Below are 26,543 nucleotides of genomic sequence, written 5' to 3'. Positions count from 1 at the left end.
GAGTTCTTGTGCTTCTTTCAAAGTAAAACTTAGAATCATGAAATCCCTTTTAGTAAGGAACATGCAAAAAAGCCAGCACACTAAATAGCTATGAAAGGAGCGTGAACTGGTGACTCACATATATATCTAATTCAAAGAATAATGTACTTCACTGTTTTAAGGAAATATGTTTCATACCTTTCTTCACATTCCTTTAATAGTGCCAATTAAAAAACAAATTCATTCTCCATATTAACAATCCAGACCAAGAATAAAAAGGATACACCCACTGCTTTATTAAAGGTTGGATGTCTTTGCCAGAGACATTTGAGATAGATTTCAAAAACCCAGATGTGGAAACCAACATCTGACTCCACATGTGTGACTGGAACTTCTGAGATGAAGCAGTGCTGGCCAGACTCAACAACTTGTTGAAAACCTAAAATGATAAAAGTTATTACTTTCATTAAATACTTTAATATATAAAATAAGTTTTTCTGTTTAGTTGCAGCCGAAATGCAAGTAAAGGCCAAGAAACTCATTCTCTGATAACTGCCCTCAAAAAAAGCCTTTCAAAATAAAGACATTTAAAAAAAATTATTTGCTTGTCCATATCAGAAATTGTGATTTGCAGACACAAATGTATTTTTACTTAACGCAAACCATCCATGATGCTGAGAAAGCCCTGAAATCCCAGCTTCTTAACATGAGAAGTGTTTAACAGGAACAAAACTAAACTAAAAATGTCTCCTTTGCTTACCACTGCTACAAGTACAACTTATCATGAAGCTTTTTAACAAGCCGAGCTGAATTCAAAGTGGAATCCAGAAACATACTTTGGCATCCATTTTCTAGTTCTAAGCACCCCATACTTCAAAACCATGTAAGTTGTAAGGTTAGTCACTGCAAGTAGGTGTGGCCTTCGTTGACGAAATTATAACGCAGAGGGTAAGGGTAAAAATGCATTTTTAATCAATTCTTTCTACCTGAGCTTTTTCCAAGAACCAAATTCCCTGAAGTTACATGTACATATACACATATATACACACAATGCATTAAAAGATCATCAGCATTCAAAAATTATCTACAGTAAAACTGACTATATCTGCTTTTTAGAAAGAAAAGTCATCAGGTTCTCTGCTTTGCTATTTGCAAGCAATAATTAAAATTTGTGTAAAAAAAAATTTTACAAAGGTACATCTGCTGTATTTTCAACCTGACAACTGCTTATAGTAGCTCTAGCACAAGCATATACATGTTTTCCTTAAATAAAAAACCCCACAAAACCTGAAGTTGATAGGAAAAGGTAGCACTCATTTCTAATAGCACCCTATCTTTTTTTGTAGGCATATCACAAAACATATTTAGTAAAGAAGAAAAACTACAACTCTGTAGAAGTTTAGCATTTCAGAATAAAATTATAATCTTTTTTCAAATGTTTCTTCTAATATAAAGATCTATACTCCCTTTAGTACTGAAAATTTTGTACAGTGGAGAAAGCAGAAGCTAGATTCTCATTACTTTCATTATTTATAATTTAATTAGATAAGCACGCAGCAGCACCAGTTAGGGACAGTAAAACAGGTCCTCAGTGTTAACAACCAATCATAATAACCCAAAGCAATGAAATACCTTAACATTAAAGGCAATATGTACTATATGGGAAGTATTAAAAGTTTTATGCATAAGAATAATAGCTAACCTAACACAAATGACCTACCTACATTTTATGTTTGTTCTGTCCTGCTAAAACTCATAATACAAATGCAATCCTATGATGACCTGTTTTGTTCTTCTTTAAACTCCCCTTAGTGACTAAAAATGCAACTGAAGACAAAAAGTTGTCTATACTCCACATGATCATTTAAACACCTACCTGTAACATGAACTCCATGCTAATCCTGTTCTCAATCAGTCTCATAACAAGATGCGCTTTACACTGGAACATAGTGTAATATTCCCAGGACAGCGTATGAGGGTGTTTGATAGAAAAATGTAAATGTGAAGCAGGGCTGAAAAATAGTAATAAAAAAATCCACCAGCTCTCTATTTTGCATTTTATGGACAAACTTAAAATATATCTTAGCAATCAAGATTATAGCTACACCAATAATTATGAGATCCTTCCTACTGCTTTGAAGTCATAAATTATGACATGCTTAAAATGACAGCTCACTTGCACAGAAAGGTGAAATGAGTGAATGTACCTGGTGTACAGCAAGTACTGTATACTGAATAACAACAGGTAATACATGCTTTGTATTACTGTAAAGACAGCAGCAGTAGCAAACAGAGCACGGAATCTGTGATCTGAATCTGGACATCACTTATGAATTGACATTCCCCCATTCCACTTCCATTTAAAAGTGACTGTACATATGTAAATAATAATTGTTGCAATTTAAGAAAAATAAGAGTTTTAAAATTCACAGTGGACTTTCATATGATGAGTCAAAGAAATTGCTTGGGTTTTATTTTAGTTAGCAACTTTATGCTTTCAATACTTGGGCAAACTGACATCTTCTAAATCTGATAACGTGCCAAGGAAGACTAGGCAGAGCATCACATTACAGCTGCCACGCTGTTTCTGTAACTGGAACTATCTGTGCTCCTTCACAAATACCCTTCATGTCTATAAGCAAAATATTTTAAATAGTTTAAGTTCATTCCATATCAGAAGACAAACAAATGGTGAAACCCTGAAACTTCTGAAAACAGAACTGATTTCTGTGTAGCCTTAGTGGCTGTACAGCAATAAAACACCAAAAGACTTAATTTTGATGAGCTTTGAAATCAATTTTCTCCACCAAGTCTTACGTTTCAGAACACAAGCATTTTCACCTATAGCCCAGTTTGAAAGCAGAAAAGTAGCTGCAATACTAATTCTCGATAAAAACAAGACTTCTTTTGCTCCCTTTCAATTATTTGAGAAGTGGAGATAAGTAGAAGTCTGACTTAATTTTACTAATGAACCATGTCTGTGGCAACTCTATTTTGTTGTACTATGGTTTTGGTTTTAGTTATTTTAATGGAACATTTGAGTGTTCCATGAATGATAAACATCTGAAGAAACTGGACCCATACCATGTCAGGTCACCTTCTTAGGAAGTGGGAATCCAGACTTATTTGGAATCTGTTGGTGGAGAATCACATATTGGCCATAGTGACATAGAATGCCAGCTAATTAAAATTTCTGGGCTCAAACTGGATTCTTCTCCTGTAATTCTTCCTTATAGATAACCTAACTAAACCATTTCCAGATGGACCAGACACCTGATTGGTCCAAAGACTTTAGAAGAAAACACTGCAAGACAGAATGAAATAATTCACAAATTGTAATGATCAAAGATAAGCGCCATAGGCCTCATCTTCCATTCCAGCTACCTCAGGAACAGACTGGTCTTCCAGAACCTTCAAAGACCTATTAAACAAATCATTTTAACTTTGGCCAATCTTTCCATGCAGTGGAAATACATATGCCAGCAAGAAATAGTCTATCAGATTTCCTATTCTGATATCCTAATCAAATACCCTAAGATTTCAGGAGATGGCAAGAACCAAGGTAGCTGCAACACCTTAATATTTTTTTTCCATCCTTTACATACTGGGACTGCCTTGACTTTACTCATGAATGCCTGTTTAAACATCTTAGGAAGATACAGAAAGAAAAGTATTTCTAAATTTCAGCAAGTACTACCCTTCTTAAGGTATAGTAAGTATATGAATAAGAAGGTACTCAGGTTTACTGCTTGGTGTTTCTAGTTGACAGGCAACTGCTAAAGTTCTCCTTATCAAAACTGTCCTGTTATATTGGATACTTCTCTGTTCTGAGGTAGGGAAGGGTTAGCAACCATGAAAGAATTGAAATGTAAAGAGGAAACTGAGGTTGTGGCTCAGACATATAATAATTTAGTCTCAGTATAAAAACTATTTATCCAGCTTCAAATTATACAGTTGATTGACTTTAGTAAAATTCTTTTCTTGAAAATGACAACCAAGCCAGGACCCACATTCTTGGCCTTCTTATATTTACTAAGTGTTGATTGATTTTAGTACTGGTTTACATTATTTAACTGCAAATCAAAACTGAGACAAGTCTGCCTTTGACAGTTATGTTTTGTAGTTTATTCAATATCAATACATTTCTTCTGATTATATTTTTCTTCAAGCGTTATTATTTAAAAACTTTTCTTGAATTGGCACCAAATGAGATTTGAAATTAGCACTATGAACTTAGAACCTTTGTCAAAGTGAAAAGTGAACCAGCTCTTCCATGGAAATTTATAGTGCTCGTGCTCTCCAGCACATTCTGGTCATTAAACCTGTCAATATGCTTCTTCCATTTGAAATATATCTATATAAATTCATTAAGGTTTTTAATTTTTACAAGGTGGTACCAGCACAATTGAAGACTAAAGAGAACTAAAACCTAAGAAGGAAGAATACAAAACGAAAACATAACACATGAAGCTTTGTTCTAAGCCTTTCATCCATACAGCAGTTAACCTGCAGTTTACCTCCTTTCATTTTCCCAAGCTCCGGGATTTCTTCTTTTAAAATAAATGCTCTGGCGAGCAGTGTTTGTGTTTCACCAGACATAAACAGGAAGAATTTGACACACCTGTGTTTTGCATAGGTTAATGTGTCTGAAAGAAGGTGGTTTTTTCCTCCTGTTGTTTTCTTTTCATATTCTACTTCTAATTTAGTTGAAAAATGATACTATTAATTTACCTGTCATTTTCTCCATATTATTATTATTAATTGGGACTTCTATAATGCAAATATGCTTGGCAGGAAACCGTATCATAACAACCAGAACAAAGAAATGCAAAAAATGTATTGGAACGCAATATTCCACACATCATTATGAAAATACAAGTAATTTCCCAGAGTCAGGAACATATACTTAATTTACATACAAAGGAACTTTGCAATCTACGAGAAACAGAAGTTGCAATTTTTATTCAAGTTATGTTATGATTATTATTACAAGCTGTAATACAATGAAGTAGTGAAACAGCTGTAGAAACACAGAGTGCTCAACAGCGATACATCACATAGAGGAAACAAACATTTAAGAGCATTAGAATGGGATTTTATCAATTATTTGTGTCCAATTCCAGAATAAATACACCAAAACTAATCAAACTGAATTTCTTTTTAAACGTGTCCTCTTCTCTAGTTTCACCTGATCCTATTAATGTGAATTTAGTTTCTCTGTGTAAGGGAGTATGTTGCCAAATTGTAATGCTGCCAATTAAAAAGTCTACCAAAACCTAATTCAGTACCCCAAATTTTCTTTAAAAAAAACCAGTATCACCACCAGGATACCCTAAAATGACTGCTGCTAGCTGTAACTTGTTCTTCAGAGGCATAAATAACAAAAGCATCTAAGTACTTTGTTTGCTTCACTACTTGAAGAAACAGGGCAGTGAACTAAATCAAAACCCCTTAACGAGCAGACAAGCAAAACTGTGTAATAGCTTGGCATGCACAGACATACACAACCTGCATCTGTGGTTGTCAACATCCAGAAAACACAGTAGCTGTTGAGGATTCACCTGACTGGGAAACTAGCTAGTATGTCCTATTCCTGATTTCAGAAAACACTTTCTTCTTTTTTATTCCCGCCCCCCCATCTCTCTCTCTAAAAAAAATATCACTAATCAAATGTTAAATGGGTTATTTGTACACTTCATTTCTAAATCCAGAGCTTTAAATGAACAAAATCTGGATTTGCACACTCCCAAATGCAAGAGAACCACTGCTGCAATCAATTTTGGTTGTATTTTCACAATACAGGGGCTTCTGCTGCAGCGAAGACTTAAGGTAATTCACACATTCTCCCACTCCACCTGCACATGCTGAACCTAACAGTTTTGTACATGCTGCTTATGAGTTTCTAAAGAGCAACTCTTTGTGAGGCTGTGTCATAACTACATTAATTATTTTAAGAAAAATCCAGTGAAAGGTTGTCACTGAAACCTGGATCAACTTACTGATCTGACTTCCAGTAATACTTTTCTACCTCCAGTGGTTAGCACTACTCAATGGGTAGTACAGAGTATCACAAAAGAGTTAACGGGAAAATTCCTAAGCTACTAATAGTGAAGCTGCAGTTACTGGTAAAACATAAACCCAGCCAATTCACAGTTACCAATGGTACTTCACAGGTGACTGATCTAATACTTTTTTTCCCCAATTAATTAAGAAATCTTAGTATAAGATTGCAAGGTGGTAATAGAGTGGAAAGTAAAAAGAGCAAAGAAAAAGAAAACTTATGATACTGTAAACAGCCTAAAGATTACTAACCACTCAGAACAGCTCAGGTCAAAATCCTAGCTCCACATTCTCTCTCATCCTCTTACTAAAAATAGTTTCATAGCAGCATTAAAAGCATTCATTATACTTAATTCCCTTCAAGATTTAAAATGAAAGAAAAAAGAAAACTACAGTGATACAATATACTCAAGATGTACTTTTATGACTAGTAATACCTGCCTTGGGCAGCTGAAGATCTTCAGCCTTTCGTCTTGTGCTACACAACACACCCAAGGCATATATTAATGGCCCCATAATAACATACCCTGTAATGACTTCTGGCTTAAATAAACATACTTGTCTTTCTCTTTTCCTCCTCCGAATATTGGATGCAGTAAAACTCCACCAGTCTTCAGCTCATATGCCACTATTTGATCTAACTCCTAAAAAGTACAACACACATAAGCAAGCATAATTTCAAAAAGTAGAGAAATTATTTAAAGAAGACAGGAAAGCTTTTCATATAATCGTTCAATCTGTACCGTCTAATTAAACTTGTTCACAAACACAAAGAACATTTTAAAATAGGGCTGCTCCTCAGCATGGCAAACAATAATAAACCAGTAGAAATTACCAGTTAATGCTTGTTCTGGGTCTGGATTGTGGGTCAACCCACAACAATATTTAACTACAATACATTTTAAAAGTATTACTGTTCAATGAATAAGTTGTCTCTGACCAAAAGAAATAAAGGTGATTGCCATTTCCTTGCAGTGGAAAGTAATACTGGGTATACCCACACAGTAGACTGCAGCATATAGAAGCTCATCTTGACCCATGCCAAAGTCAGACGGAAGCCAGCTCTGAACTGGAAGATGAGTTTGAGTTTCTGCAGTGCTGTGCTTATGTTAACAAGCACACTTCAAAGCAGGATGTTTGCCCTGGCTCACTATCACCCAACAGTTAACATGGCTTTTGAATCAAATTGGGTCAGCTTGAGCACAGGAAGAATGAATCGATGTCTACCTTCAGCCCAGGGTTAGTCAACGAATTTCCAGATGTTGATATGTATTGATACTTATTAATCCATATCAACTTACACACTTTAATATATTGTTAATGCACTCAAAGCAGTAAGGGCAGAACTGGAGGCTGTGACAGCAGTTCTGTGTGAAACTCTTAGCTCTACATGGAAGCACTTAGCTAACTCATAGGGAAGAACATGAGCAACTAATATCCAGAAGCAACTTCTGCTGCATGCAGCAGAGACGTCTCATGATAGACCTTCATCCAATTCTGCTGTTCTCTACTGCATTCACACCTTTAGCACAGACAGCACAGGACTGGTGAGCTCAACATGTTAGGCAGATAAGGATATGGTGCTGAGTCCCCATGTGAGGGATGTAAAAGAAGTCCACGGAGTTTTTGGAATAGGAAGAGTAAGAGAATGTAATGAGAGGAAGATGATACACATGTTACTGGCAAATAATGGAGTCACTGCTCCTATCACTAGAAAGTACTTGTCTCAGAGCATGACATTTGAAAATGTAAGGTACAGACATTCTTTTCCAAGGAAAGAAATCCCTGCAGCAGGCATTTTTTACTGTTTCATTATTTCATTTAGTACTCAAATGATGCTGAAAGATACCTGATCCACTATAGATTCAGGGTAATGCTGGAGCCCTTCTGGGCTATATGGATGACCATCACAGTATAAAAAATTCAACAAATATCTCCTTATGAATCTCATATTCTATTTTAAGTGTTAAAAAAATACAACCTTTTTTGACACTTTCTTTCTAGTTTCATGCAAAAGCCCAAACAAGAAGAGGAAAACTAACTGCCCAGAAAGACAATGAAAATTACGCTTCATAAGGCAGTCACAGAAATACATTTTGGTTAATGCATTTGGTGGTTTCCCTTGCAGCAAGCGGTAAGAACATTTCAGCTCTAAGTTTTCTCACTACTAATTTTTTTTTAAATTGCAGTGCAAAACTATACTATATTTTGGTTTTACATTGCATGTTCTTTGATGTAAAAAGTTTGAAAGATATAAAAAATACTACTATTGCATTGTTACCTGCTTAATCCAGTGGCGATACTCATTAACACCAAAGGTTTTTTTCATCCAAAGGCCATAAATATAACCTGAGATTCCCTTTAGCACCCATTCATCTGACCTATAATAAGAAAGAAGCATGAATTATAGCACTTCAGAAGGTATTTTGTAAGGGATGGTATTTTTGACCAGCTCAAAATAGCCACAGATTTCAGCAGGTTATATAACTTTTTTAAGTCAGTAGGAGTCTGATGAGCTGTGAACCAATTTATGGAACTTGGCACCTGGATGGGACTGATGAAACTGAAAAGCCACTGAAAACTGAACTTTCACCACAGAAGTCCAGATCAAAATACAAAAGCAAACTATTTTAGTTGAAACAGTAACAATAAAACAGTGGAAATGGACACTGAAGTTAAAACAACCGCTAATCTGTATGATCTTAATTTCTTGGTAAACTTCTCAATGCAATACAGAAGATTTCAACAGTAAGTAGAGTAAATGCCTGTCTCACCATTTGGTGGACACCCATTTATACACCTCTTCTGAGGGCTATGTTCTAACAGAGAAAAATATGGACAAAAAATACAACATGATCACGTACTAGAATTCTAAAGATCAAGAATTACATACAGGGTATGATGATGTGAGTAAAATAAAGACTATAAGGGAGTCAATTATGAGGAAGGAAAAAATTGTCCTCACTGCTGAAGCAGGCTAGAAATAGGGAAGAGAGCAAGAGAAATTACAATAGTACAAACATCAATTTAAAAACATGTTGGTTTATTCTTTTTTTAAGCCAAGGATACTTTGGGACATATACTTTTGCCATGAGAAAAGTAATGGGCTCATTGTTCCCGATACATTAAGTGTATGCAAAAGGCTTTAAAATAAATTCTGATCACAACTGCAAGAGCCAGCTGGAGGAGATTTCCTGAGAGATGGCAGCTTACCCCCCCAATAAATTTGCCCATTTGACACTAATTTCTGCATTCCCCTCTAGTTCTGTGCTATAGTCTGTTCTGTGCAGGCTAAACTTCTTCATCCAAAATACTGATGACATAGAAGAGTCCCTTCTAAAATTTCCAGGTGCCAAAGCACACTACAACATTCATCAGCAATAATTTCTGAGAGAAGACATGTTCAATCTCTACAGTCTTTGGAACCTTTGTATCTCACACTCTCAAACACACACAAAAGTACTCATAGTTTTTCATTTATTGAGCTGGTTTTATTATTTCTCATGTGTTTGTGTGTGTGTGTGCTTTCTTCTAGTTACTGTTTCATTTATTCTTCTGATAAAATGCAACATGCAAATTCAAATTTGAATTTCCTACTTTCCCCATTTTCTAGAGAGTAGAATGGTAAAACACTTACCAGGACATTCTGGATATAAAACATCCAAAGAACTGCTGGGCCAGAGCCTGTGCTAAGCACCTCCTTGTCAACGGAGTTTCATCTATAATCATTGCGCTGTGTAAGAGATTCGTGCTGGACCCCCATAAAAAAAAACAAAACACAATATGAGCACCAGCTCCAAAGAAACAAAATAAAGACCTTGCTTTAAAAGCCAAGACAACTAAGTCCTTCACCTGTTTTCCAATGAGATAGTAACATCCTTTTTTAAATAGCCTTAACCCAGGCCAATCTCCTACTATCTCCATCTATATACAACTCTCTATGTAGACCCAAAATAGTTTAACTGCTGAAACACTTTTGGATTCCTGGTACCCTATCCCAGTTGAAGAAAAATAAAACAATCAAACTTCTGCACTTAATCTGATCTTAAATACTTCATGCATAGTGTTTCTAATTCAGAAAGAAAAGCACTGCCAATTTTTTCTTAAAGAAGATACAAATCTAACATCTTTGTAATATATTACATTGGAAATGCTGGTAAAAGCCTGTAACGTCAACAAAGGCCAGCCTTTTCAAAATAAAGAGCCCAAAACTGAGGCTACCAAAGTAATGAGAGCTTCATGTATCTCTCAATAGTCTTTGATCTAGAGCTTCTAGGCCTCTAGATTTAGAAGGTGTAATTATCTCAAATACTAACCTGAAAATACTCATGGATGCATAAGCAGCTACTTCAACATAAGCTTCATCTATAAAAACAGTCTTGAAACAGGAGTAGGGATAGCGGCAAGTAAGAATCTCCTCATAAAATTCAAACACCTCATGAAGGTATGATGTGGTATGTTTTAGCAATGGGAGAAGTTGTGGTAAGCAGAAGTGAGTCACCTACAAACAAAGGAAAATTTGGTACAAGACTGATTAATATATTTAAAACCATAAATACCAAGTATATTTCAGAACAGAAAAAAAACCTCCACAACAAAACAAAAATATAGCTGCTGTAAATTTATCAGAACAAAAGCATTTTCAAACTCTTGACAATGATTACCATGGCAGAAAAGTGCACCAGGATGTCCATCTTAATCGGGAGAGCAACAACAGCAAAATAATTTTTAGCAGACAATGCACAATAATGATGTTCACCTAGTGATGTCTATCATTTAAAAAACACATCACATTTTTCTTTGATTTTGCAATCCAATGTCTTTTGGAGATAATATTTTTCTTTTATGCAGCAAAAAATTAGCTTTTTTCAAATCAGTCAAGGAGTGAGTGCTACTGTTCAGAAGACCTGTTTCTGCTAAAACGACAAGTAACCTTTGATATTGCCGATGTCCCCACAAACTCTATGAAGCAGCCAACAGCACTGACTTCAGCAGTGACACAGGAACTAAGCTGAGAATGATAAAGAACTTCAAGTCAACTCTACCAAAGTCAAATTCTACAGAAATTTATCAAATATGAACAACTGATTTTTTTTTTAACAGCTATTATCTTTCACAAGTGAGTGTGTCCCACCAGTAAAAGTCAACAGAATAACACGGCTGAGGACTAAAATCTGATGTTTGCCTTTGGATTAAGTAAAACACAGATATTTGACAGTATTTTCCTACCATGCTTTAAAAAGACAACTTTACAGCCCAGTCTTTATGCTAAACTTAACCTGCCTGCCAAGCCCACCCTTACCCAATCTGAAACTACAAATGTAAATACAAACTGGTGGACTTCAACACTATGGCAACAATCTGTTAAGAATGAAAACTCAATGTCAAATTTAGTCCAGAAGATGACTCAGCTGTGTAGCAATCATTTTCATCTACTACCAGCAACAGGACCGGTTTAAAGCTATTTTGAGAAATATACTTTTACCAACTCCAACTAAAATAGCCCCATAAATTCAGGTATAAATGGAATTATTGCTCATTCAAAGGCTTTACTTCAGAGATAAATTTAAATACAGTCATTACTAGACAATTTTTACCACATAACTGTACCAATGGAGGACGTATCTAGACATAACTATATTTGACATATACACTGATTGCAACATAAAAATAGTCACTAAATCTTTAAAAAACAAGAAAGGAGGTCTCTGAAGATTACCTCATGCATGTACGGATCAACAAGGATTTCAAAAGGTCCTATTGCCAAGGAGATGTTAGAAGCTGCAGTTGGAATAGTCAGCATGTAATGAAAAGTCTTCTTTCTCATATCGTGGGTATATACAGTTTCCACCAAATCTCCATTTGAAACGGCCACCATTGCAGCATCTACAGTATACTCAAGTTTCCAGGTACATAACTCAGAATATGAATCGACACAAGGAAACCAAAATCTAGGGAAGTTAGGATTGGAGGAAAAATGGTTACTAATTATATTTAACAATTATACTCTCTTCTTCATAGCCAATTTTCCCCTCAAGTTCCAAATCAGTCTTAAAATACTGTGAATGTTGACACACTGACTCCTACTGTACTTTAATTTTATAAAGCACTACAAGTTTCTTTGCCATTACCTCCTTCTGAGCTATAAGGACTAGAAATCCTAATTACTAATCGTTAGATGCTACTTCACATTGGTAAGCTCCTTTAAAGCACAAATTAAGTTTTAGAATTTTTCAAATTTATAAGAATTAAAATTAATTAATTCAAAGAAATTATTTGTATTTCCTACACTTGGAGATTAAATAGGAAATACAAGTTTATCCTTCAAAGTTAGTTTTCTTACCTTGTAGAATTTTGATAACCACATGAAAAGACATGAGCCCCTCTTTCTGCCATGCTGCCCTCCATGTTGGGTACCACAAAATGAAGGCCTCCTTTTGGCTGGTCCAGAGAAAAGTTTATATGCACCTTCAGGACTTTTAATTCTGCAGCATCAAAACCAAAATTGGAGTAAATATAAACAACTTACATGAAAGTCGTTTCAGAATAATCATTCTGGTTTGGACTATTAGTCTTTCAACATTATGTGTTTACTTTATTCTCATGGACCTCCAGGTCCACTTACAGCTCAAAAGCTTACAAAACTGAGACTTCTTAAGCTTAACTTACAGGATATGAATTTATAAGAATCTTGATTAATAAAAAATGCAACTGGAGTTACATTTCATCTTCCAGCTCCCCAAACGTAAATAATCCTTATACATTGATTGTACCCAAACCATGATCTTCTTTGTACCTTGCTGAAATAATTATCTACATAAACTGCATGTAACAGGCACATTCTTAAAAGACATTCATTTCAGTTTCTTAAAACCTCTTATTATAGTTAAAACATTTCCTGTAACTTAACTGCCTTTGATTTGGTTTAGTTTCACAGAAAACCTCACCTATGAATACACTGGCAAGAGGAGAAATTTAAGCATACGGTGAAATTTATCCAACAAGTTTCACCATATTTTGGCATTCAAATTTTTAAAAGAAAAATTATACCTGTTTGGTATTTTCCCTTCTAGGCTTGCAAGTAAGACAACAGGAACTTGAACAAAAATTAAAATAATCAAATCCCATTAAGGTGTACTGGACAACACTGTATGAGTCAGCTTCGCAATACAGTTATTATTTTCTCACAGGTCTCACAATCCCATGGGAAAAACTCATTAAAAACCATGTAAGAAAACAATACAAGAAATTAATAAAATCCAAGTAAGAAAATAATCAACACTGGAGAGTGATTTATTAAAACAGTTACTTGTTGCAGGATCTAGTATACCAGTTTATAAAGTAGTCTACTTTTCACTACCAAATCATTTTTAAAACAACCATTCTTCAAAGTGAGATGGGAAAAAATTAGTATCGCTTTTTAAGATTTATATAAACATATCCTTGTAAATTATTTTCTCTGTTGGATCATATATATTGTAAGCAGCTTCAAAGTTACAATTTAGCACCCGATACATTCCATTACACCTACTTCCTCATGTAGACTTCTAGGCTCATGATCACCCAAGAATATATCTGTGAAGAGTGTTAAGAAACTTTGCAACCACTTCTCCAAATTACCAAGAAGTGTGATGGTATTTTTCAGACTCCAACCGGGTGAGGAAAAAGGAAACGGTAAACATCATTTCATAAAATAATGTAATGCTACTTCTATTTATTTAGATCTGCTATCTTCCTATGCAAACACATAGCCAACAACTCTATGGCATCTTAAATTAAGCCTTCAGTATGGTCTCTTTACCATCAACATGTTTCCACAGCTCTGAGGGAACCTTAATGCAGAGTTCTCCATTTCCAGCATCTGGGTCCACAGCACTGACTGCAGCAGCGTAGGCATTGGAAAAATAGTTGAGATTCCTCCTGTCAGAAATACCCAGTTAATTCTTCAAGTACATGCAGAACCACAAAAAACAATTCTGGAAGTTGCATGATATGTATACAAAATTTCACGGTACATGTTCAACCAAGTATTTCTTTTGTTTTTTAAAGGAGCAGAGAGAAAAGGGATGAGTAAAGATTAGATTTCAAAAAACAGAACTTAAAACTAGGCTCTAACAGAAGTGATCTATGACCAAAAAGACTTAAGTAGTAATAAATCCTAATAAAATAAATGAGAAATGTTCAGTGTTCTTTTCTTTCCAATAAGAGTACTACTCATGTTTTTTGGCATAGAAATTAAAAATTCTTATTTTGGAAAATTTTGGATTACATTTGTACATTTATTCTAAAGGTCTGACAAGTATCTGCTTTCTCATATATTTCAGTCTTGCTTTTTGTTGCTTATCCAAACGTAGTAAGATTTTAGCTTGGCATGGGTGTATTTCCCCCTTTTAGCTTGACGGATAAAAATAATCTTATTTCATGCACTTGTAAATATCATAACATATTAGATGCTAGAGTTTTGGCCTTAATACACAAAACCAGAAATATGTATTTACTTTAGTCCCTAGAAACAACATTTTTAAAGTGTTACCATCATTTGTTCATTTAGGATGCAGACACAATTTTTTGTAATCAAGTTTGAGCTCTTTACGCTACTATATATTAGCTGCTAACTGACTGCACATTTCATTCCAGTGTCATACCATTACTTCAGTTACGACTCAAGATTAACCGTTTTCTACTGAAATGAGCAGGAACATGCATATGTCTGCTGCTAAAGTGGTTATGAGCAGGATGCTATCTTATTATTTAATGTGATTATATTCAGATACTGGAGGACAACTAGTCAACTTCAAAAATAACCATTCTTTTGCTATGCAAGAGTTTTTATACTTTTTCAAACTGGATTTTTAAACTGTGCAAAACATGAGAGCAAAACCTTTCTTAATTCTAATCCTCTAATACACAGAGTTCTTCAAGAGCCTGCACAACTCTATACCTGAAGAGAAAGTAAATGAATTACCACCTTTTTTTTCCAGAACTTAGGTACCTCTGATGAATCCAACAACTGTGGGGGCAGAGCCACAATTAAGCATAAAGCTACCACAGAATCATAGGATCACAGAATAGTCTGGGTAGAAGGGACCTTTAAAGGTCACCTAGTCCAACCCCCCTGCAATGAGCAGGGACATCAACTAAATCACGTTGCTCAGAGCCCCATCCCACCTGAATATTTCTGGGGATGGGGCATTTACCACCTTTGTGGGCAACCTGTTGCAGTGATTCACCACCCTCAGCATAAAAAATTCCTAATATCTAATCTAAACCTACCCTCTTTTGGTTTAAAACCATCCCCCCTTGTCCTATCACTACAGACCCTACTAAAAAGCCTGTCCCCATCTTTCTTATAAGCCCCCTTTAAACACTGAAAGGCTGCAGCAAGGTGTCCCCAGAGCCTTCTCTTCTCCAGGCTGAACAACCCCAACTCTCCTAGCTCGTCTTCACAGGAGAGGTGCTCCAGCCCTCTGATCATCTTCATTGCCCTCCTCTGGACCCGCTCCAACAGGTCCATGTCTTTTCTGCGCTGACGGCTCCAGAGCTGGACACAGTACTCCAGGTGGGGTCTCACAGAGGAGAGGAGAGGGGCAGAATCGTCACCCTCAACGTGCTGGCCACTTCTTTTGATGCAGCCTAGGATATGGCTGGCTTTCTGAGCTGCAAGCACACATTGCCAGCTCATGTTCAGCTTTTCATCTACCAGCAGCCCCAAGTCCTCTGCAGGGCTGCTCATAACCCCTTCACTGCCCAGCCTGTATTGATATCAAGGGTTGCCCTGACCCAGGTGCAAGATTATTGCACCACAATGGAATAAATTAACTTCTGGCTGCAGACTCCACTCTTCCATGGAATCTGAAATCCACACAAAGCAGACATGATCTCATTTCAGGTTTTTACTTTCATCTAACCATTCCCTATTCACCACCCACAGAGAAAACAGCATTCAACCCAAAGTACAGTACCTTACTTGGAAGAATGAAGGGTAATTAACTATGCCAGCATCATCCTATAAGTCTAGGTATGTCAAACACCATGCTTCTATTCCTAGCTTTCCACATCTAAAAAACTTTTGCTAAAACACTGAAATATATTGAAAACATATTTTCATGCAGTTCTTCATCTTTGGCAACAATAGTGCACAAATTCCCTGGCACCACTACCAAGACTGAGAATGTCAGGAGCCGTAAACTCGTCTACTTTGCTTGGAAGCTTCTGAAAATAGGACGTGAATAGTAAATGGGAGCATATGAGCACAGAAACGCCCAAATCCCAAGCTTTAATACATAATAGTTTTTCCTTTTTCATAGCTGAAGTGTACCTAAAGATAGGGCACAATGCCAACAAGTTTTAAAAGCATAAGGTTCCATTCGTATATTGGAATATAGTATAACTTCAGCTATGGTTTCAGAACAATTCAACCAACATAAACTCCAGCTGATGTGCTGTCTCCTAGTCTCAGCCACACATTCCTACTCCCTCACTCATTAAGGAGACTACTGTTCATCCGACCCTGCGGTGATGCAGCTGAGAGTGCCAAAAGGAAAAAAAAATAATTTTTTTTCAGACAGCCTTCTGTTGGTTTAGCTCCCTGATCTGACATATTGAGGGGTCAAAGAAGTGCTACTTCAAAGATGGCATGGGAGACCATCAATGGGACCATAACCACCCCAACCGGTGCTGCTTTACGGTGTCTTCAAATGGCATCCTAGGAAGGCAAACACCACTGGAAGAACTTTCTTTAGAAAAAGATTACATGAGTAAAAACTACCTTAGTAATTAAAGAAACTAGCAACAGAAAACAACAGTAACATTGTTAGACTGTAAAGTCTCTAAGTTTTTTATTTTAATCTAAATTGGTTCTGAAAATTCACTATTATTGATAGGGGTTCCCTTTCCAATACATCAGAGAGCATTCGCTTGAAGTTTGAGGATCATGATGAGCTTGCAGTAACATTTTATACATCAGTGGGTTCACAGACAGGAAAAGGTTACGATTTTATAGCAAGAAAGGTAGACTCCACAGGGCTTAAAATTTTATGGAAAACAGTCTATTCTGATATTTCTATTTTTGTGAAGTGTTCCAATTCAAATGGGTGATTCATTGTAAAAGGAATCCATTAAAGGCTTAATACCACAGATTAATTTATTCATAGGTTGAACTATTCTCAATAAACTGGGTATGGCCATTTTAACAAAAACAGAGCACATGCCAAAAGTTACAGTCCAAGGAACAAGGATAAATTATCCTAATGCTAAGCGTGGACTGACAATGAAAAACTAACATGCATTCATGGTTTTTTCCTAGTAGAGATATATTTTATTATCAGAATTCACCCAAAACACTGTTAATTACAACCAAGTTCATGCTTGTTGACTGACTAGACACAAGCAATCCTGCAGACTTTTTGAAGCTACTCATTGATTCCAAATACTCCATGTCAACTTTCCATAGCATCTCTCACTACTAGCTGCAGCAGTGCTACTTAACTGTTACACACCCCACAGTCTATAAAACAATTTCTTCCTACAGTACTAAACATCATCTTGGCAAAGTTCTCCGATCCACATGTAATTTATTACTCTTCATTACCTGTAATTCATTTATTATTCCACTTTGCTTCCCACATACAATTAGCACTTGGTTTTGGAGTCCAACCCCAAAACGTACGATACAGCATATATTATACATAGCGTATTTTTTATATATATAAAAAATGTATATGTATAGTTTAAATTATTAGCAAGGCAATGATGTGAATATTCTGTACACTGAAAAACCTAAATGTTCATTCTTGCCCAAGGCTAAGGGTTTTGCCATCTCTTTCTTCAAAAGTTCTCTACACCTGTTTATTTCTAAGTCTATTATAGATTTCCAACTAGATAAGGATCACACCAGTCAAAATGAAGGCTATTTATTGCAGCTAAATGACACATGCTTAGCCCACCAGTAATTTTTCTATTTTGTGCATAAGCTAAAGGCTTGATAACTGACTTCTCAGAAGAATATTGCAAGAAATGCCCTGAAGGCTACCACGTTGTTCTCTCTCACAGCTTACTGCAGCTTGTAACTAAAGCAACAGTGAAGTCTGAGGATATCAAAACATCTTCATATTTTTAACGTTTAAAAACTACAGGCCTAAAGTATAAAAAAAAAAAAAGAAGCTGAACTAGTAAGCGAACAGGTATAGACCGCCAAAGGTAAAATTACACTGAATAGAGTACCTATGCAAAGGAAAGCGTTACGTGCAGATTAGCTAGCTATACAAAAACGTATCCTCCTTTACACAGAAGTAATAATAAAATGTAGTAGCATCTCAGCTCTGCACCATAACTGTCACACAAACATGTGAAGTGCATAACCAGGCAACAGCAGGATCATCACAAACATCACTTATCATAGATCAAACCACTGCATCAAAACTTCAAACTTCTGCTGTAGCTATCTAATAATTAACAATCTTACCCATAGGATTAGTAAAACAGATCTCCTTGGCCTGTTAAATATGATAAATGAGGCTGATAAAAACAGTTGTCTCAGTAGTCATAATACACGCTGTGGGATTTTGGCATACTATAGCCCAGAAAAATAAATCCCGCTTCCCTTATATTGACAGAATCAAGAAAGCAACAATTTACAATTAAAAGAGAGAAGATGAGGACAAAGGCAGCTTTCACACTCACTATTTGCAGCCTCTGCGAGATTTCAAACTCTTCCTTAGAAAAGTATGAGCAAAATGGGATCCTCTGCCACCTTGTGTACATATGGTAAAACTATGTGAATTGTTTTATACCTTACAGCACTATTCAGATGTTTGCTCAGACAGGGAGGAAGAGGCTGTGTTATGTAAGTTCATCCATCTATTCCAATACAAAAAAAGCTATAATGTCCTGAAGCCTCAGGAGGAAATTACAAGATGGAAGACTGACTTTATTATTAGATAAAACTTTAAAAATTCTTTCAGTTGTTACATGAAATTATGGTTTGGGATTGATGGCTAAACTGACAATAGCATCAAAGTCAAAAATACATTTAATGCACATATTAAAGATTTCTAAAATTTCCTATTAAATTCACAGATTTTTAATTACCTTTTTAGTGAGATTTTTTTTTTGTCATTCAGCAGAAGTGACAATATGAAAGACCAAAAAAAATTTTCACCTTCAGCAACACTGAAAATGTAAAATGACAGGGATCACCTGCCGATGACTTTTGCATCAACACATGATACAACCCGAAAGTATTACTTGAACTGCAAACAAGCTGTATGTTCAAATTCAGAACACAAAGAGCTGATCTGACAGAAGATCTCACCCAGGAAGTGGCGAAGAACACCATGGCGAGACAATTTCAGCTGGTGCTGCTTGTATTTCATAGATGGAGTTCTCTTGACTTTCTCAACCCTCTTTTAACTATGCTTTCTTGCATGCCAACATTTGCACAACATAAACAATTAACCACTTCACTTGACCTTCACAACTGTTTTAAATAAACAGCTTGCCAAGAAACCGTCTTCATTTCACATTCACTAAAGTCAATAGACTACTGAAGAAAGCCATGCAAAAGCTAACTATCCCTGTAACGTTAGAAACAAAACCTGATGACTAATCTGTGTACTGTTCAAAACAGTATACCTAGTTCAGCTGTAAGGGTACAAAGGACATCATCGCTGAACTTGCCATAACAAAGGAGAACTCGGAAGAGGTGACCAGATGATTAGATATAAAGGCTACTACAAACCACTACTGTTTCTAGAAGCAGTTCTTTGTACAGAAGGGCAGAGGAAACCCACTGATAAATTATTATATTTTTCTTTTTTAGGCACTAATTTCTAGAGCTTTTAGATTTCTAGCATTTTTGTTTATGATCCTGCCTTAATAGCAGAGATGCTATACTTAATCAAAACTTAGCTACCATCATGATCAATACCCAATGGTGACCAGGTATTTCAATGGAAAAAATACACATTTCATTTAATACTTTGTAACCCATGTAGCCTTTGACTTCTGAGATACAGAAAAGAGGCATACTAGTTTTTTGTTAAGAATGTTTGGTGACCTCTGTCTTTTATAACTATGAATAACACAGCAGTTACAAAATACAGAGACTTTCTATTAAACTCGAATAGCAACGTGAAAACCTGCAGCAGTGAAAACCACAGACCGCTGCAGCCCTGTGAGAGACAGTATTTCACTTTGCATGCATGGTCCTCAAATTTAATTCAGATCTCAAACAGAGTAATATGAAACAAAGGATGATGTTCCCTATACCACTAGGACACTAGATGAAGAAACTCACTTTCTCCACAAAACGATTGAATTATCTCTCCTGATCCCCTTCTTAACATAGTTAAGTGCTCATTCTGATAATTTTAAATGCTGCTTCTTTCTCACATCTTCCAGAAGTTATTCAGGATTCTGTTATCACAGAATCACAGGCTGGTTGAGGTTGGAAGTAGCCTCTGGAGGTCATCTGGTCCAACCCCTCTGCTCCAGCAGGGCCCCCTAGAGCCATCTGCCCAGGAGGACATCCGGATGGCTTTGGGTATCTCTCCAAAGACAGAGTACAATCTCTCTGGGCAAACTGTCCCAGTGTCCGGTCACCCTCACAGTAAAAGTGTCTCCTAATGTTCAGAGTTTGTGTTTCAGTTTGTGCCCATTGTCCTGGTCCTGTGAGCAGACACAAGTTTAAATACATGAAATTCCATATGAATACAAGTAAATGCTTTTCTGCTGTGGGGGTCATCAAACTGGAACAGATTACCAAGAGAGATCGCAGAGTTTCCATGCTTGGAGAATCTCAAAACCCAACTGGACAGAGCCTTGTGCAACCTGCTCTAGTTGACCCTGCTTGAGTGGTGGTGTTGGACTAGGTGATCTCAATAGGTCCTTTCCAACCTAAAGGACTCTGATTTCCTGTCAGCTGCTGTTAGTCATGTAAAGCACTTCCACTAGAAATTTTTTAACCATTCAGCAAACTGCAAATTCAACCAAGCCAGCCAAAAGGATGTGTGAGAACATGAACATGTTTCAGTAAAATCAGAAGAGAATACTTAGTGAAAACATTGGACCATGGTGCTTCTCTTACCAAAACCCCAAACAGATACAATTTTTACCAAAGTCTCTTCCCATATCATTGCCCGAAAACATGTGGGAAGCTACAAGGTTTTAAACTTGCTCTTCAGTATCAGACCATGAAATCTGAAACTTTTCCTTTAAAATTTCAAAGTGAGTTTAGATAAAATTCTAGGACTTACACCCTCATATACAATGCTAATAAATAATGAAAGTTTGATTCCTTAGGAAAGAACAAAAGCTTTACTTTCTAGCTCTTCAGAACAATTAGAATGTCCCAAGGAGAATACTGAATTTTTGACTTACAGAGCAATAGGAATAACAGCAACAACAAAAAACTCAAGTCACAAAACAGACAGGAATTACAGAATTAATAGAATCAAGTGGTTCAGTATCAGGACTTAAAGTTTCAGAACTCTTGATAGCCAATTCAGTGTCCTGTATAAATAAACACCGTACCTAGCAAACCGAACTATTGAAACTTTTGTAAGTGAAGAAAAAAGGAACATAGAACGTCTGCCATAAACAGTTCAAGTCCAAGGATGCAAAACTTAGGATAAAAAATGAACAACAGAAGTTCTCTTCGATATCCTATTTTCAGACAATAGTCAGAGAAGTTAAGTCAGCTTTAACCTGAAAACTGAGATGGGCTAAGAAACATCTCAAAGGCTCTAGTAATTAAGGCAATGGGTAGACCTCTTATAGATCTAGCTACATCATTTGACAATGCCACTGTTCTCACAAATCTAACCAGCAGGACTGTATCAACTCTCTGCAGTCTGCTTCAAAATAAGTCTAGCTAGCTCTTACCTTATCTGCTTTCATCAGCTGTATGAGCTAAACAAGGTGGTATCACCTCTGAAGCTGCCTACTGAGCCCTCTCCATCTTTTCAGCTAGCAAGTCTCTCAGAGCAATCACTGTCCAAGGGGACACAACAAATAGCTGAAGGACATTAAGCTGATGCTTAAGTAAGCCTCTTAATTTAGTAGTCTAATAGTTAACCTGATACAGTCACATGATTTGCCTTGTTCCTACTACTTGTTTCAAAGTAATAAGCTAATTACATGTCAGGCTATCTAAACATACATAATAAAATCAGAAACAATTCTTACAAAACCTTATTAGGAAAATGGGAAATATTCCCAAAAGCTTTGATACCATATGAATATTCTTATGTTTCAAAATAGGAAGGAACAAAAATGATCATCCAACGTGACATTACACATCATAAAAATCAGGACAATTTTTGCAGGACAAATTAACAGAATGTGATGGTTTGGTCTACATGCAACCAAATCAATCTAACCAATTGTGCTGGAGTAAAAAACAAAAAAGAAACCACAAAAAACCCACAAAACCAAAAACTAAGGGCAATCCTCTGACGTGGAACTCTCATATGAATGTGGCTGCACCACTGTAAAATGCTATCTACAAGAATAAAAAAAAAAAATGCTATTGCCACAATAATGTAACCACGTTTTCTTTAAATAAAAGTTGGGCATAGATAAACCTGAAATCCATCAAAGTTAAGACATTTTAGCCACAGATATTTTCTTACCAGAGAAGAAAAACACATGAGGATGACAGTTTCCTAAAGCACTGAGAATGCTACTGGCACCCACCTCTTCTTCCCCCATAAAGTACTTTCATAAAAGTTTCTGATGCTTTTACAAAATAATAAAAAAAAATGTTAGTAAAAGAAAATTTCAAGAAGAATATCATAAGAGTCAAAATTATTGCCAAAATACTTTCTCAAAATTAAGTCACCATGCCAAAAGTTAGCACTAGAAAATCACTAAGTAAAACTTGCCAGTACAATAAAACAGGTCATGCTTAACAGCAACAAAAGATACTACATCTGCAGAGTTTTAAACGCATCACTTACTGCTTTGACTCATGGTGACAAACCTCCAGCGTTGGATCATTATAGATGAAAGCTGCTTCTAAATCGTTGACTCTTACTCTGTAAATCCGGCACTGTTTACTGTTGAGTTTGATTCTATTCAAGTTTGCAACTGTGGGAAATATTGTCAGTTCCACATAACCCTATGAAAACACAAATCAAAACCTTCTATAAAATCTTTAACCAACTCACAAAGTAGAGATATATAAAAAAATTCTTATTAACACATTTCAAAGGAAAATTGTAGGTAAAAAAAATTAATTTTGTATTTATAAAGGAAATTGGTTTGCCTTTTAGGTGGCTAGAATACCTTTTTCTTTCGTACCATTTAGAAGGTGAATTTTCACAGCTGTGAAATAAACCAAAACAAAAAACTTAACATGACTGACAATCATGCTTGTTTTACTGGAAATGATCTGCCTGTATTGAGTAGACTAAGTTACTAGCATCACTTCATTTTTCATCACTATGTTTTAGGTTTTAGTATTTGAGCTTGAGACAATTTTTAAAACCTAAGCAGAATCCATTTAGGCACCTATTTAAATCCACAATGACTTCAGGCCTGAAATCATGAATGTATTTTCAAAGCCCCAGTGAATTCACATATAAGCTAGAAAACCCTATAACCCTAACCCCAACATCAACTAACATGGTGTTGAACATGAATTTGGAATTGCAAAGTGCTTTGTAATATTATTTACAATGGAGTAACTTTCTTCTAGAAAGCTTTTCCTTACATAAGTTAAAGTGCTCACAGTACAAAAGATATTTTATTTGACATGTCTCAAGGAATTATAGACTTTTGAGAGGAATCAAATTAGAAACTATAAAATATAAAGAAGCTGAACAACATAATTACTTTGTGTGTGCAGTTGTTTCCTCTAAAAGCATGAAGAAAACCCAGACGTTTAATTTCTACTTTCACATTTTATTAAAAAAATACTTACTACAACAGACTTTCTCTGAAAATTTATGTTGTTGATACAAACTACCTGGTGAGTTGTGCTGGAAAAAAAAAAAAACAATTTTAAATAAGTAGGTTTTGCACAGATGCCAGCATTTAAAATAATATTTTAAGCCAGTTTTAAAAAAACAAAGAGCTCATACAAGATGTTTGTACATATAAATACTGCATATAGCATATACTTATATAAGAAGAATTAATGGTTATCTAAATCTCTTACATGGTCCAAACCAAATAACCAAGACAAGTTGCACGTAAGGTCAGAAAAGTTCTAATAGTATCATACCAGTATGATTATTAGTAGCAATACAGGAAGATAACACCATTTTTGAACATCACATAATAACAGTCTGTAAAAATATAGTATTACTGATGGCATAGAATCAAGTTTTAACACTTTAGTAATGTGCACTATTAGAAACGGCATGCAACCACAGTATTTGCAGTCAGAGACCTGTGGAAAATTTACCTGGTGTGTTAACTCTTGCACATAATTTACGTAAACTGGTACTATACATGCAAAAAGATACAGTATGTGCTTTTAAAATTAGCGTGTCATAAGAATTTATTATTTTAAATAATGGTTATATATTTATCGAGATAGGCATTTTAAACAAGTCATATGCATTTGCCTAAAGTTTGAATGACATATTAGAACTCCTGGTAAACAAAACTCTTGATTTAAAAAAATGGAAGATAAAATAATATTTTTTAAAAACTCTAGAAGTTATTTCTACTTTTCCTGTAGTAGGCAGCATCTTCACCACACTTCACAATAGTGCTATCTGTGACTCAAGATGCAACCTTGTAATAATTCAACTCTCATGCCACATCACAAATTATATGCACATACTCATGTAACCTGTGCATTAAAGAGTGACTTTGCTTCCACTGAACAAGTTCAATAAGAATTCCTACAAGAGGCATTAGCTACACATTAAAATATATATGGTAACAAGAATGATTCTGTTTAGAAATACATTTGTGTTACAGATTTATAAAAAAAATCATTGAAGTATAAACAGAAATACATACAGATTCACTCAAATCTACAACCAACTGCTTTACAGCTTGGTTACAACCAAAATAAGGAATGTGTAAAAATTACAATTTGCTTTAACAAAGCTGCTTGCCACAAATGCAAGCACCTTCTTATATATATAAAAAAAGCCCTTAAGTCAAAAAGATTTGACACAGCAGTAAGAATGAAACATGGTAGCATGGTCTGTTGTGCTGATACTGTGTGGAGAGAACTACAAGGTTTGAAGAGCACTACATAAATATGAGACTGCGTGGCTGACAGACTCACCGTCCTTGAGCGAGTCCATTTACACAATAAAACATACAGCTACAACACACATTTTCGGAATGCAAACTACACCACAAGCAGTAATTCCAACCTTCTTAGGCAAATAATTAACGATCGGCCTATGGCCTGTTTCAAATGCGCACTGGTCTCAAGTATAGCAACTTTAAAAAAAAATGGATACTTATAATTTATATGGTCTTGGGCTCTCAAATCCTTTGTCTCCTTTCTTCCTATTCATCCTGAACAGCAGCACTAAATACACACTGCTGACCGTCAGACTGGCATCAACATCATCCTCGCTTGATGAGTCCTCCGGTATTTCCCTGTGTCAGGTTGTACTTGATCACTCATCTCCCCTGCGGATCTGTGATTCCCAACGGTCAGGCATTCTCGGCTTGAACGAGCACCATAATTATAGGACAAACAACATTCAGCATTCAGTCTTTCTACATAAACCTCGTATGAGTGCAGCACACAACCCCTCTCTCCACTGGGGGTACGATACCAGTTCAGAGGCGCTCACTGCTTCCTTCCCGCAGAAGGTACGTAAATCAACGGGCAGGGGAGGTGGGAGCTACCGAGCCGGGCAAGGCCTCAGCCGGGGCGGCTGGGCAGGCAGGGCCGAGGGGTGCCCGCTCCCGGGGCAGCGCCCTCCGCTGACAGCTGGGACAGACGGTGCCGCGGGGCGAGCGGCCCGGGCGGGGGGAGCGCTGGCGGCGCCGCAAAACCCCGCCGCGGCCCGGCCTTAACGGCGCTGCTCCGGGCGGCGGCTGGGCTGGGGGCTCCCGCGGCTCGCTCTCCTCCGAGGCAGTCGGCCGGGGCCGGTCGGCATGGAGGGCGGGGGCGCACAGCGGCACAGGGCGGGCTCTCCGGGCCGTACGAAGCTCCCCCTCAGCAGCGAGCCCGCCGGACCCCGCCAGCGCTCTCCCCCTCAGCAGCGGCCGCCATTTTGCCCGTACCCTTTGACTCCTGCCGGTTGAAAGGTCACAGCCGGTATAACGGAGCTTTCAGGATGGAAAGTCTTTTGGAACGTTTTGTTTCATCTAAGAAGGGTGGTGCACCGGTGTCAGAGGCAGCCACAGGCCAAAAAAAAAAAAAAAAAAAAAATTCAAACTAGGTACACTAGGGCTGGGCATGTCCTGGTGCGCATGCGCCCTGCCGCCCCCCGCGCCGGAGCCGGCCGCGCGCGGGTCACGGACACGGCGATCGCGCATGCGCAGGGCGGGCCCGGGCGGCCTGGCACGGGGAGGCGGCG

General features: G+C 36.8%; 1 protein-coding gene across 3 annotated transcripts in view; it reads right to left on the bottom strand.

The window, feature by feature from the left end:
* Positions 1–26,356, bottom strand: part of TAF2 (TATA-box binding protein associated factor 2) — a 63,886-nt gene extending 37,530 nt beyond the window's left edge. The window contains exons 1-12 of one of the 3 annotated variants that reach the window (XM_037379391.1): positions 25,474–26,356; positions 23,963–24,017; positions 22,998–23,158; positions 13,841–13,959; positions 12,383–12,524; positions 11,759–11,990; positions 10,356–10,540; positions 9,677–9,790; positions 8,321–8,420; positions 6,598–6,683; positions 1,856–1,991; positions 264–418 (exon numbers count right to left, since the gene is read on the bottom strand). In XM_037379391.1, the coding sequence (XP_037235288.1) occupies positions 264–418; positions 1,856–1,991; positions 6,598–6,683; positions 8,321–8,420; positions 9,677–9,790; positions 10,356–10,540; positions 11,759–11,990; positions 12,383–12,524; positions 13,841–13,959; positions 22,998–23,158; positions 23,963–24,017; positions 25,474–25,526 (1,538 nt within the window). In that variant the 5' untranslated portion in view covers positions 25,527–26,356. Of the gene's footprint in view, positions 1–263; positions 419–1,855; positions 1,992–6,597; positions 6,684–8,320; positions 8,421–9,676; positions 9,791–10,355; positions 10,541–11,758; positions 11,991–12,382; positions 12,525–13,089; positions 13,320–13,840; positions 13,960–22,997; positions 23,159–23,962; positions 24,018–25,473 lie in introns of those variants that run through there. The other 2 variants (XM_037379392.1, XM_037379394.1) reach the window with 2 other exon arrangements.
* Between the last annotated feature and the right edge of the window lie 187 nt (positions 26,357–26,543).

This window comes from Falco rusticolus, chromosome 3 (assembly GCF_015220075.1).
Source record: "Falco rusticolus isolate bFalRus1 chromosome 3, bFalRus1.pri, whole genome shotgun sequence".
Classification (NCBI taxonomy): Eukaryota; Metazoa; Chordata; class Aves; order Falconiformes; family Falconidae; genus Falco; species Falco rusticolus.
This window is presented reverse-complemented; position numbering and strand designations above follow the sequence as displayed.